The 13621-nt window shown below is 34.3% G+C and overlaps 1 protein-coding gene across 1 annotated transcript in view; it reads right to left on the bottom strand.

Annotated features, from left to right (window-relative positions):
- Positions 1-13621, bottom strand: part of ldb2b (LIM domain binding 2b) — a 158018-nt gene that overhangs the window by 803 nt on the left and 143594 nt on the right. The window contains exons 2-8 of the mRNA XM_073842646.1: positions 12708-12810; positions 9628-9800; positions 8522-8644; positions 5915-5998; positions 5691-5814; positions 4446-4499; positions 2369-2493 (exon numbers count right to left, since the gene is read on the bottom strand). Of these exons, the coding sequence (XP_073698747.1) occupies positions 2369-2493; positions 4446-4499; positions 5691-5814; positions 5915-5998; positions 8522-8644; positions 9628-9800; positions 12708-12810 (786 nt within the window). The remainder of the gene's footprint in view (positions 1-2368; positions 2494-4445; positions 4500-5690; positions 5815-5914; positions 5999-8521; positions 8645-9627; positions 9801-12707; positions 12811-13621) is intronic.

The following is a 13621-nucleotide window of genomic DNA, read 5'->3' as shown; positions in this document are numbered from 1 at the left end:
GGGTCGAGTGAGAGAGAGAGAGAGAGAGAGAGAGAGAGAGAGAGAGAGAGAGAGAGAGAGAGAGAATGGCGGGGGAGTAGAAAGAGAGAGAAAGAGCGACAGAAGCAGAATAATTTATGGCTGTTATTTTCCAAAAACCTGAACTTGTAATATAGCTAATGCAAGCATACAATAGAAAATGTGCAAAATGAAATAAAAAAGGAATATTTTTACATATATAGGCCTACACACAAGCTTTGTTAAATACGCAGTCACACACATACACACACATGCACACAAACTTGTCTCCAGACACTAGCTCTTTAGACTTTAATTAGATTTTTTTTTCTCAGATAAAGAACACCTAAATAACAACATATGTGCTAATTAAGCAAATTTGCATTGCTAAGTAGCTCGTTAAGACAGCACATGCTGCGTGATAACTGTCTGCATGTGTCACTCACCTACCTAAGCTCCGCCTCCAGCCACCCGCCACCCCTCGTTTCCCCGGCGACACGTTTAGGCTGGGGACCAGAGACGGACAATACTAATTATCATCAAATCAATTACGGCTAATTAGTCTCAATTACAAACAAATTAATCAGAGTAGACAAATGACTACATATTACAAAAATGACTCTAACATTACAAATTACAATCACACTGGAAACTGATTGTTACTTACTATAAACAATGAAACAGTAGAATTCAGGTATTGGTTTGAAATAGAGGTGTTTGAATAAATAATACATTGCATAGAAATATCTTTCTGTCTTTCCCCTCTCTACCTACTGCTTTATGTTATATCCTTACACACACTCACACATACAAACATGCACATTTGTGTACAGACATCCAGACATTCTCCATATATTACTCATTAGTAAATCTCTCCTATATGATCTTTTCAGTGTGGATCACTGCTTCTCTGCAAACGTGTAGGTGACTGCACTGTCTATGTGCGGAATGGAATACGTGCTTACTATGGACTGAATACTGTGCACTTTTTATTTAATTTTACAATGCACATTTTTTACAATCTACAACTGTCATGGGATTTCTTCATTTTTAGTGAATACTTCAGTGAATGCTGTCAATTTATAAAGGTCAATTATAGATTGACACCTAAAAATCAAAATTCTGTCATTAATTATTCACCCTCATGTCGTTCCAAACTAGTAAGACTTTTGTTTATTTTTTTATTTTTAATTAAGATATTTTTGATAAAATCCTAGAGCTTTCTGACCCTGCATAGACAGCAACACAACTGACGCATTCAAGGCCCAGAAAGGTAGTAAGGACATTGTTAAAATCATCAGTGGTTCACCCGTAATTTTATGAAGCTATGAGAATACTTTTTGTGCGCAATGAAAACAAAAATAATGACTTTATTCAACAATTTTGTCTCTTCCGTGCCAGTCTTCGACGCACATTCACTAGTGTACCACTACGCATACGTGTGCATTCCTCTGATTGAAAAAAAGACACAAAGTCGTCTTCTGCATCAGCAGCACCACACACACACGTCATGGTACTCTCATGAACGTGCGTCGGTTTACGGTTGAACCACTGATGTCATATGGACTACTTTAACATTGTCCTTACTACCTTTCTGGGCCTTGAACATGTCAGTTGCATTGCTGTCTATGCAGGGTCAGAAAGCTTATGGATTTCATTTGATTTCATTTTGATTTCTGAGAAAAAGTCAGAATTGTTAGAAACAAAATCTAAATTATGAGAGATAAAGAGTCAGAATTGTGTTTTTATTGTGTTTTTAATTACATATTTATTTACTTTCTTTCAGTGTTTGCTGCTTAAATGTATTGGGCATGTGTTTAACAATAATAATGCTGTTTGTTACTTAAAAAAGTTTAAAAATGTTTTAGGTAACACTATTCAATCAGTTTTATTAGTTAACATGAATTAAGAATGAACAATACTCCTGAAGCATTTATTAATTCTTAGTTAATGTTAGATTTCAGCTTTTACTAATGCATTATTAAAATCACAATTTGTGTTTGTTAACATTAGTTAATGTACTGTGAGCTAACATGAACAAACAATGAATGACTGTTTTTTTAATTAACTAACATTAACTAAGATTAATAAATAGTATAATAAATATATTGTTCATGTTAGGTAATACATTAACTAATGTTAACAAATAACACCTTATTGTAAAGTGTTACCATGTTTTAAAAAAAAGTCAGCACTGTTGCACATTTAATATATGTAGATGGGCTGGCTGTTTTGTGCATACAGAAAATGAGCATACTGCCCATAGTATACATATTATATACTTCAGCAATACTAAGTGTAGTACAGTAGTATGGTATATATACATTCCGAACATAGCTTTAGGTTAAACATATGTGTGTATGAGATGTACCTGTGAGGGTAGGCTGAAGTTATTGGCTGGGCTGCGTTTCTTGCTGTTTCCTGTACTGTTATTGGATGCACTACCAGCTGAGTTCCTCCTCCTCCGTCTCTTTGTTGCTGGTTTGGCTGGCTCTGCTGTCAATTAAAACATAAAAGCAGCATAATGCAAACTGAATCAACATTGTATTCCATGAATTGCATTCCATGTTGTAAAACCAGTGAAAACAGTGTTAATAGATAGATGGGTGCAAAAAAAAACAGCATAGTGTATATTTTAAAAAAAACTAATGAATACTGCAAGTGAAGTGGTCGAGGACAAAACAATGGTCAAGATTGCATTCTGATGATATTTTTTAGCATTTATAGAGAACAGAATCAATTTGATTCACATTTCCTGAGTGAAATGCTATTGCTTGCACGGCAACAACAGAACAGTGTTTGTTTTATATATAAAGGTTTGGTTTTGAGTAAATGAAATGGCTTTGCCGTTGTCATGACACTGAGCATGTGTCTCGTTATTTTAGTCAACTGCACACATAGGATGACTTAGGAATAGCATACTAGCAGAGTACTAATACTAAAAGGAGTATGCTTTTTTGAATTCAGCCTTTGTACAGTTAAAACTAGCCTGACAAGCCAGACCCACATAAATGTAGGGTCTGGGCACTCTCCATAGACAGGGCTCAACCAGAGGGGTGGGATAAACGGTTGTCTTTCAAACTCCCTCTCCACGCAATAGGATAGCGCTACAACCAATCAGAGCAACGAAGAAGGTGACGTAGTCAGAGCGTCAGTCTGTCAGCCAAATAATGGACATAGATTTGTACCAGACCTTTAAAAGTAAACAAAAACATGCACAGACAAATCCAAATTACACCCTGCGGCTCGTGACGATACATTGATGTCCTAAGACACGAAATGATCTGTTTTTGCGAGAAACTGAACAGTATTTATATCATTTTTTACCTTTGATACACAGCCACGTCCATCTGTCCTGAGCACGAGTTTAGCATTCGACTCATGACATGTGAACGCGCTCTGGCGTAATATATGCAAACGCCGTAAGGGGAAATCGGTGAAAAGTCCCAGATGAGTTTGCGCAAGCAAACGTAATCTTTTAGCTTTAAATGGGTTTGAACAATCAGGATAAGCGCAAGTAAGTACCATTTTGAATAGCCGCTATACCCACAATCTCTGTGCACTGTGTAAACAATGAGTGTTGTATACAAGCGACAGATCACTTCCGGTGTTTGTGTATACTACGCCAGAGCGCGTTCACATGTAGCGAGCCTGATGCTAAACTAGTGCTCAGGACAGATGGACGTGGTTGTTTATCAAAGGTAAAAAAATGATATAAATACTGTTCAGGTTTTCACACGTAATTCACGGAACTAGAGAATGTCTGACGGAACTTATGGTCGCAGGTCAGTCGTCATCATGTTAAGCCCGCCCACCGACTCTTGATTGGCCCGGTACATCTTGGATTTTTCGAAATCTTAAGTGAATTGAGAGTAACTAGACTGCCCTTGGAAGCAAATGTAATTTGCTGCCGCTAGGGGCGCGTCTAGATTCTAGGCTAAGTTAAAACAGCTTTACAGTTTAATATATGCAGGAACTGCACGATCAGTCACAATTCAGGTTTCAATTGGATGCAAAAAAGAAGAAAAATCACAATACAGTACGCAAATATTACATTACATCTCTTCAATATTATTACATCTTTTCAGGTTGAATAAAATGTTTATTATTATTAAACATTTGTGACCCTGAACCACAAAACCAGTCTTTTGTAGCAATAACCAAAAATACATTTTATGGGTCAAAATAATTGATTTCTGACAAAAATCATTAGGATAGTACGTAAAAATCATGTTCAATGAAGATATTTTGTAAATGTCCAGCTGTAAATATATCAAAAAAAATATATAGATTTTTAAATAGTTGTATCTTGGCCAAATATTGCCCTATCCTAACAAACCATACATCAATGAAAAGCTTTATTTAAGAGTTATTTGTGTAGAAGAATCTAACCAGATTGTTTAAGAAACTGTAAAAAAAGAAATAAAAGCGCATAAGAGCATACATACTTTTTTTGGAATTCGAGGGAAATATTTCTGTCTTGAAGTTGGGCGAGGGTCCCACTGAAATGAAAGAAATTAACAACAGTTAAAAGACACCACTATACAGTCATTCAGAAACAAACATTAACATATCCTAAGAACATTTCAGCAAATAATAATGAGAATGCAAAACAGTAAAGAGAATGAGAAAAAGAGAGGAACGATGAAAGAGAGAGTTGCCTGAAAAGAACAATAAGATTATTGTTCAGTCAAAGCAAAGGAATTATTGTCACGGAACAGCAGGAGGTAGTTATTTTTTAAAAAGAGCAGTAAAATAGCACATAAATAATAACACAAGGTCAAAGCCTCCATTAATTACCGCAGATCACAAAACCCTTAACAGCCTGTGCTCAGTACTTTGAAATGTTAATAAGGAATATGAAATATGTTTACAATGTACAAACTACTGTAAATTTAATGACACTGTGTAGCTCTTAAGAGGAGAACAACAGAAAGAAATTAAACGCTGGGGGAAAGAATAGCTAAACAATGCTGGTGTTTCTATATTAATCTTTCACAACAGACTGTATTTAAGAGAGAAAGAAAGCTAAGAGGAGCCATGAAACAAGATCTAATGAAGAATGTAGGAGGCTAGTGTTATAATTAACTGAAACCAAAACAGTTCAGTGACTTGAAATTTTGGTACAAAATAATACTAAAAGTGACAAAACACTGAACAAGATGACTAAAAACGTAACTAAAATTGCAATGAAAACTACAAATATGACAAATAAATTCAAAATATTAATAAAAAACATAATGGTGTCTCTGTGTAAAAAATAACTCTGAGGGGAGTGAGGCTTGTGTGTGTACCTGGTATTTTCTACATTATGAGGATAATAATGCCAGTCATTTTTGATCTTGTGGGAACATTTTATAGTTCCCATGAAGAAAAGAAGCTTATAAATAATAAAGAATAACGTTTTTTTTTTTTAAATCTACAAATGCAGAAAGTTTTTTGTGAGGAATAGGTTTAGGCTAGAGTATACAGTGTACAGTTTGTACAGTATAAAAACCATTGTGGCTATTGGAATTGTGTGTGTGTGTGTGTGTGTGTGTGTGTGTGTGTGTGTGTGTGTGTGTGTGTGTGTGTGTGTGTGTGTGTGTGTGTGTGTGTGTGTGTGTGTGTGTGTCTGTGTGTGTGTGTGTGTGTGTGTGTGTGTGTGTGTGTGTGTGTGTGTGTGTGTGTGTGTGAGAGAGAGAGAGAGAGACCTGGTGGTGTTGTCATCCTTTGCCACTGGTGAAAGAGGCAGGTTTTCAGGCAGTCTCTGGGACTCAGTCCATATGTCTTATGCCTAGACATGAGCTCCTGCATCGGCTCTAGAATCACACACAACTGCACACAAACAATTGAATCTTTTCACTTAGCAGTTTAACACGTTTAAATGACCATCCGTGGTTGTGTTTATAAGTGTGTATATGTGACTGTAACGTACTCTGAGGTAGTTCAGCGTGAGGTTGGTAAGTCCCACTCGACTGATGTTTTTGGACAGTTGTTCCAGAGCTCCAGGGTCTTGTGCCTGACAAAGACACACACACACACACACACACACACATGGAGACACAAGTCCATTTATTCTCTCTCTTATTTTGTGCTCCATCCAGATAGAGCTCTAATTCATTACAGGATATGTTTCCATAGCAACATCCTGACAGCTTAGCTAAAAGGTTTGGATGCTTTCACCTTGATTGATAAAAAAAGGGCTGAAATGCATTTTGTTGTACCATAACCAACTACCTGTGAATGTCTCTGAAAATACCTGAGTTTGCCAACATGCCAAATCTATGGTGAACATAACCCAGATAAGTGTAAATTGTATTATTTAGAATATAGCACATTCGTTTTTTGATTATTTGGAATTTAAGCAATGTAAAGCTTAAAATAGTATTGTAAATGTTACACATGTAAATTGTTCATCAACAGTGTGGACTAAAAAAGCTAAAAAATTCACTGTGATGCAGTAATGCTCCACACGTATAAGCGATTCAAGGCTCATGTGAAGAGAAACTGACTTGTGAGAATAATATTCACCAGACATAGTGTTAGAAATAGTAAGGACAGTGTTTTACTCATGTTAACAATTACTGAGAGTATGAGTCACATGAAAAATTACTAACACCAAGAGAAGGGAACCTAATTTACACACAAGGTATTTGATATTTTTAGCAAATAATTTGACAGACACTTTTTTAATCGAATCGCACTCAAGGCATAAAATGAATCATTAACATACACACTGAAAATCAATCCCATGACCTTGGAATTGCTAGCATCATACTCTGCTTTAAGTTACAGCTTCTTCACTATTTGATTTGCTATTTGAGATACTACTTCGAATACTGCATACTCCATATTGTCTTCAAAAATAGCATGTGAAACAGTGTTCAACATGCAACAATAAACATTTCAAACTGTTGCTACATTTTTGCCAAATTACCTCCGATTTGAAGATTTATTATTTTTTTTAAAACAATTTTGTTTTTAAAGAAGTCTCTTCTGCTTACCAAGCCTGCATTTATTTGGTCCAAAGTACAGCAAAACCAGTAAAATTTTAAAATATTTTTACTATTTAAAATAATGGCTTTCTATTTGAATAGATTTTAAAATGTAATTTATTCACGATTTCAAAGCTGAATTTTTAGCATCATTACTCCAGTCACATGATCCTTCATAGCTGAGTAGAATTGTTTTAGGTTTCTCTGATGAATAGAAAGTTTAAAAGAACAGCATTTATCTAAAATGGAAATCTTTTGTAACATTAAAATGTCTTTATCATCACTTTTAATAAATTTAAAGCATACTTGCTAAATAAAAGTATTAATTTCTATAATTTCTTTCCCAAAAAACAAACAAAAAAAGCTGAAAATTAGCATATTAGAATGATTTCTGAAGGATCATGTGACACTGAAGACTGGAGTAATGATGCTGAAAATTTAGCTTTGATCACAGGAATAAATTACATTTTAAAATATATTTTATATTAATATAATTATATTAAAATATATAAGTATATTCAAATAGAAAACAGTTATTTTAAATAGTACAAATATTTCACAATATTACTGCTTTTGCTGTATTTTGGATAAAATAAATCCAAGCTTAGTGAGCAGAAGAGACTTCTGTTCATAAACTTTTGACTTGTACTGTATATTTGAAAATACAATACAAATAACAGTAAATGTATATTTCTAATCCCATTTACAGTAAAATTAGATTAAAAATGTAGAAAAATAAAGGTTGGATGCTTGGAGGTATAATCAAATCAAAAGTCATAAGCATAAGATCTGTGTTAGGAATAAAAAACAAATAGTACTGCATATCTTACAATATAAAACTGGACACATTTTTTTGTAGTAGTGCACTACCATTCAAAAGTTTGGGGTCAGGGAGATTGTCTTTCTTACTTTCTTTCTTTTTTCCCCCCAAAAGTGACAGTAAAAACCTTATGTAGCAAAAATAAATAAAAATGAATAATAATAATGCTGTTCTTTAGCTTTCTATTATTAGAAATGAACACTAAAATGCCATAGTTTACACAAAAATGATAATAAGCACAATGGTTTTCAACATTGATGATAAAATAAATTGCAATAATATTTCACAATACAATGTTTTCATTGTGTTTTTGACCAAACTATTAAGAAATCTTACTGACCCCAAATCTTAGAACAGTAAACATAAAAATCTTTAAAGTAAACAAAAAAGTGGTGTTTACTTTATCATCTCGAAATTCTTGAATTTTAAGTCCAATTTGGTGTTAAACTGTCGTTTTGGACTATTGGCAGTTCATTTAAATTGTAAATGTTTTTTTAATTTGAATAGTCAAGACAGAGCTGTTAAGACTGCTCATACTACTTCTGCTTTATTTGCTGCAATGAAAATCAAAGGTCAAATCTAGCACACCGCATTATACAGTATTCAAAACAGTGTGCTCTGTGTACGCAGCAAATTCTGGCCAATGTAGAAGGTCATCCAGGTTGCATATCATTTTGAGCGAGAAATATTAAGGCAGATCTTTTGATTCACCTAAAAAGTAACTCACATTTACAGCCAAGACACTGCGAGGAATAAGTTCACTGTAGTGTGTGATGGTGAAGTGCCATGTTTTGATTCTCATAAGGTCATCAAAGGTGAACACGAGAATTAGACGACCTTCTGTACACACCTGAGAAAAAAGAAAGAGCATTAGGTCTTTTATTAGATTTTTACAACTTTCAGAATTTAATAAAACAAACATCACACAAAGAACAATTTATAATCTTGTATCCTGAAATCATAACACTGACTTGACCAGTGCACAACATTACTTCTAACTACTTTTTTGTTTTTCATTAATTAGAAACAAATCAAATTATATGGTTCTCTCATTAAAGCAGTATTTTCAACACAAGCAGGATTCTGTGTGGAACTCTGAACCCCAACATTCTGTTGCCGGGGGAACGGAGGGTAGCTGCGAGGTTGGCATAGCAACGGGAGGGATGTAATCCCAGCAGACACGCTCTGATCAATGCCTCCAGTATACACACACACACACACACACACACACACACACACACTTGGGAACTGTATCTGTATAACTTAGCTACAACATACAGTCTACCAAATCGATATTTAATTCACAAATGTTCATTTACTAAAAAGCAAAGTTGGACAAAACTCTCTCTCTCTAATTGACAATTGAAAGATTCTGCATCGTAATGGCGTGCCATATGAATATTGCATAGGACATTTAGAAAATCACACATTATGTTGGTCTTACTAACACAACAGCTTTGGGAACAAAGTATTCGAATAATTTAAGCAAGCTTATACACTTGCTCAAAGACAATATATGAGAGAACTAGCAGAGTTTTCATCAAGATCATCTTACAGTTTTAGCGCATAAAGCTATAGGATAAAAAAAAAGAGAAGCAGTTTTTGTGGATGAGAGAGAGAGAGAGAGAGAGAGGCAGAAAGAGGGAGGGAGGGAGGGTGAGAGAGAGAGAGAGTGAGGAAGAAGCCGAGAAAGAGCAGGAGGGAGAGGGAGAGAGTGGGGGTTATATTTTCCTTTTTTGTTTTGTGCAGTTCCAGCCCAGAATTCACAATGAGGAATACATTAGTGCTGGAAATGAGGAAGCAAAGACTCACTGAGCCAGACTTGTGCAGTACCTTAGTGAATGTAGGTTTGCCGTGTTGTGTTGTCATAGTACAGTGATGAGAGTCGACGGTAATAGTTGAGTTGTTGAACGACTCCTTTGTTTGTTTCAGCTCAAAAAACAACTCATAGACTCCTCCTTCGAAGAGAGAACTGAAGTAACGAGGGATCAGGGTGCGCCCGATGGCTGGGGAAGAAGGAAGGAGAGTGAGAGAAACATATGTGGAAAGGGAGATCTCATTCAGTTGCTGATTTCCAAACGCAAGGCAAAGAATGGTATAGACTCTGCGCAGAGATATTTATTTATTTATGGCCATATGATGAAAGAGACTCAAAGTTGGGCGACACACTGGCCGAACACCTTAACTGGCAACCGTAAATGTGTGTGTGTGTTTGTGTGTGTCTCTGTGTGTGGTCCCCGAAGAGTTCGAAACAAACAGGCTACTGAATGCCGCAGGCATTAAGTCCAGCAGGCTGTGCGTGCGCACAGAACAGTTAGTGCTCTGGAGCTGTCAATCACTGCAGTAGAGGTGTGTGAAGTCTGCAGGCCCATATTTATTTGAACACCCCAGACCTGTCAATCAAATCTCACCACATACACAGTGAATAAGGAATGAATGAGAATGAGTGAAATCCAGCACAACTGTGTCCCTGTCTAACTCTAAACAGACTGAAATTAATCTAAATTCAAACTCTACCTCAGAAAGAGAAAAAAAAGAGATAAGAGTGAGTGAGAGATAAAATTTCAAAGTGTGTAGATTTTCCAATATTAAAAATCATTTCTTAAAGCACATATATGCTCACAGAACTTCTCATTTATTTTATTATTCATAAGTAATCTTTACTATAATTAGGTGTGTACCTTGATTTGATTATATGTGACCCTGGAACACAAAACTCTTAAGTACCAAGGATATATTTGTAGCAATAGCCATAAATACATTGTATGGGTCAAAACGATTGATTTTTCTTTTATGCCAGAAATCATTAGGATATTAAGTAAAGATCATGTTATATATATATATATATATATATATATATATATATATATATATATATATATATATATATATATATATGAAGATATTTTGTAAATTTCATACTGTAAATATATTAAAACTTAATTTTTGATTAGTAATATGCATTGCCAAAAACTTAATTTGGACAAATTTAAAGGCGATTTTTCCACTATTCAGATTTTTTTGCACCCTCAGATTCTAGATTTTCAAATAGTTGTATCTCGGCCAAATATTGTCCTATCCTAACAAACCATACAACTTTCAGATAATATATAAAATTTAAAAAAATGTATCCTTACGACTGGTTTTGTGGTCCAGGGTCACATATATGCTCACAGATCTTATCTTATTTTTTAATAATAAGTAATCTTTAATCAAGTGTGTACCATGATTTTATCATATTTTGAAGTTTACAATATTCACTGAAAAACTAACTCAAGGATGTAACTAAGCAAATGTCCTTAAAAATCTTGTTGAAAGCATATGTGCCAAGTTCTTACTCACTGCATTTATAGTGGTTTTATATTTTCAAAAACTGTGTATTTAGTTACCTTGTTGGCAGAGGCTATTTACACTATCTCCGACCCACCGACATGTGATTGGGCTAGTCAACACTACAAAAGATGACTGTCAAACATTGGTTCCAGTGGTGTAGATGGTAAAGCGCATGCTGTAGTCTTTTTCACACAACCCCAGTGTGAATCCCCCTTTTGCCAAATTTTTTCTTCCTTTTCAAATCTCATATCACATCGGAATGGCATTTATTTTCAATAAAAATGATGGAAATAATCAAAAAGTTGAAAATAAAGTATTGGGTAGGGTTACGGAAGGGCTTCGTTTACCCAATATGGTGGCATCCATTTAATAATTTGAGTTAAATGTTATAATTTACACTCAGTGTGTTATTATTGCATACTGTTTTATAATGTACTACAATACTGAGGTGCAGATAATTGCCACTATTTGCAATTAGCAGAAAATCCTGCTATTTTAACATAATGCAAATGGAATATATAGCTATTTGCACTTAGTGTAAATAGCATCTATCTCTGCCTTTTACAAAATGTAATACATTTAAAAATGAAAAGTAAAACATATATTTTACACACTATATTTGAATGTTTCGAATACATATCTGAGTCATTATTTTCAAAATAGTTTAAAGAGAAAAAATAGTACTCAGAGCTGCCAAACGATTAGTTGCGATTAATTGATTTAAAATAAAAGTTTATTTGCATACTATATGTGTGTGCACTGTATATATTTATTATGTATATACAAATGCACACACATATATGTGCATATTATAAGATATCTGTATGTATTGTATGTATTTGTATGTAAACATTTGTATATAATTTATATTATATATAAATTTCTTACATATAAATCATGTTTTTTCTTTATATATGCATGTATGTGTGTGTATTAATGTGTTTGTGTATGTATATTTATATACACAATAATAAATATACAAAGTACACACACATAAAGTATGCAAACTTTTTTTATTTTGAATTGATTAATCACGACTAATCGTTTTGCAGCTCTAATTCATCATTATATATATATCCATTTTTCGCTCCACATGATATTTTATAAGCTGAACTAACCTTCCACGTTAGTTCAAAAACATTAAAATCTTATCAACGCTGACACACAGTCATGAGGGTCTGCATGGGTCCTCTATGATATAATTTTCTGTTTTCTTTTTTCCCCCTTTATGCAATATTATTTAATAAATTAATAAGCAGGGCAGCAGTTTTATTACAATATTTTCCCCAAGAAATAACAATACAAGATTAAGTTAAAGAATACAATATCATCCTTTTTTCTATTCTTTTACTATGATATTTCAACAGTTAAATCACCCTTTTTTATTTTGTGCTCATACAATTTTATGTCTGAAATTAAAAACATTTGCAAAAAAACACCATTGACCCAACCAAATGTTAAATATATGGGGTTCCAAGAATCTACCACTAAAACCCACCTTCCGAACATCTATGAATATATGGCAGTTATGGCACACATAGTTAGTCTATTCCGGTTATGGCTCTGCTGCACACACTTACTGTACGTCTTTGGTCCCTCCTCCAGGCAGAAGGAGAGAGTCAGTGTGGCATCTTCTTCAAAGAACTCAGTGCAGAATGCATCCCACCACAGAATATCACAGTCCTGCGGGATCACACATTAACACACATTTAACACTGAGTGAGACAGAGGAGAGGCACAGAAGTACTTGGCCTCTGAATGACCCAAAATGACCATAATTAGGCCTGGCACAGTGATTATCATTTCAAAGCCTTCTGTTTATTATAAACACACACCCATGTTGACTTGCCCCATTAAGGGCAGCAATTTACACCACAAATCCAGCCAACTACCGCTGGCCTGCTATTGAGATTCACTTGATTGTATCGGACATTATTATACCAGTCCGTACGCCACAATAAACTGTATTTTGACAGCTCTCGCACTTCAGCCTTTGTGTGTTATAAACGTGTAAGAGAGTTATTAGATTGTGAGAAAGGCTGTTTCTATAGGTCATCATTCCAATAGTTCAGTCTCTCTTAGCGGTATCTGTCAAATTATTATGACTCCAGGTGTGCTGAACAGCATTTCATACCTCTGCTGATACATTTTATTTTCCTCCACTTATTCACATTGCTTTTTCTGAGTGTAGGCAATATTTTAAAAGTACTATTTATTGTGGATTATTTTTGCACACACCGACGGCATCAGGAAAAGCAAATATTAACACAGCTTGCACTGCAGTTTAAAATGAGACCTATTGAGGGAATAGAATTTATATATATATATATATATATATATTTATATAGCAATAGCCAAAAAATACATTGTATGGGTCAAAATTATAAATTTTTCTTTTGTCAAAATAATTACAATATTGAGTAAAGATCATGTTTCATGAATATATTTTGTACATTTCCTACCGTAAATATATTTTTATTTTTGATTAGTAATA

This window comes from Garra rufa, chromosome 6 (genome assembly GCF_049309525.1).
Source record: "Garra rufa chromosome 6, GarRuf1.0, whole genome shotgun sequence".
Taxonomy (NCBI): domain Eukaryota; kingdom Metazoa; phylum Chordata; class Actinopteri; order Cypriniformes; family Cyprinidae; genus Garra; species Garra rufa.
This window is presented reverse-complemented; position numbering and strand designations above follow the sequence as displayed.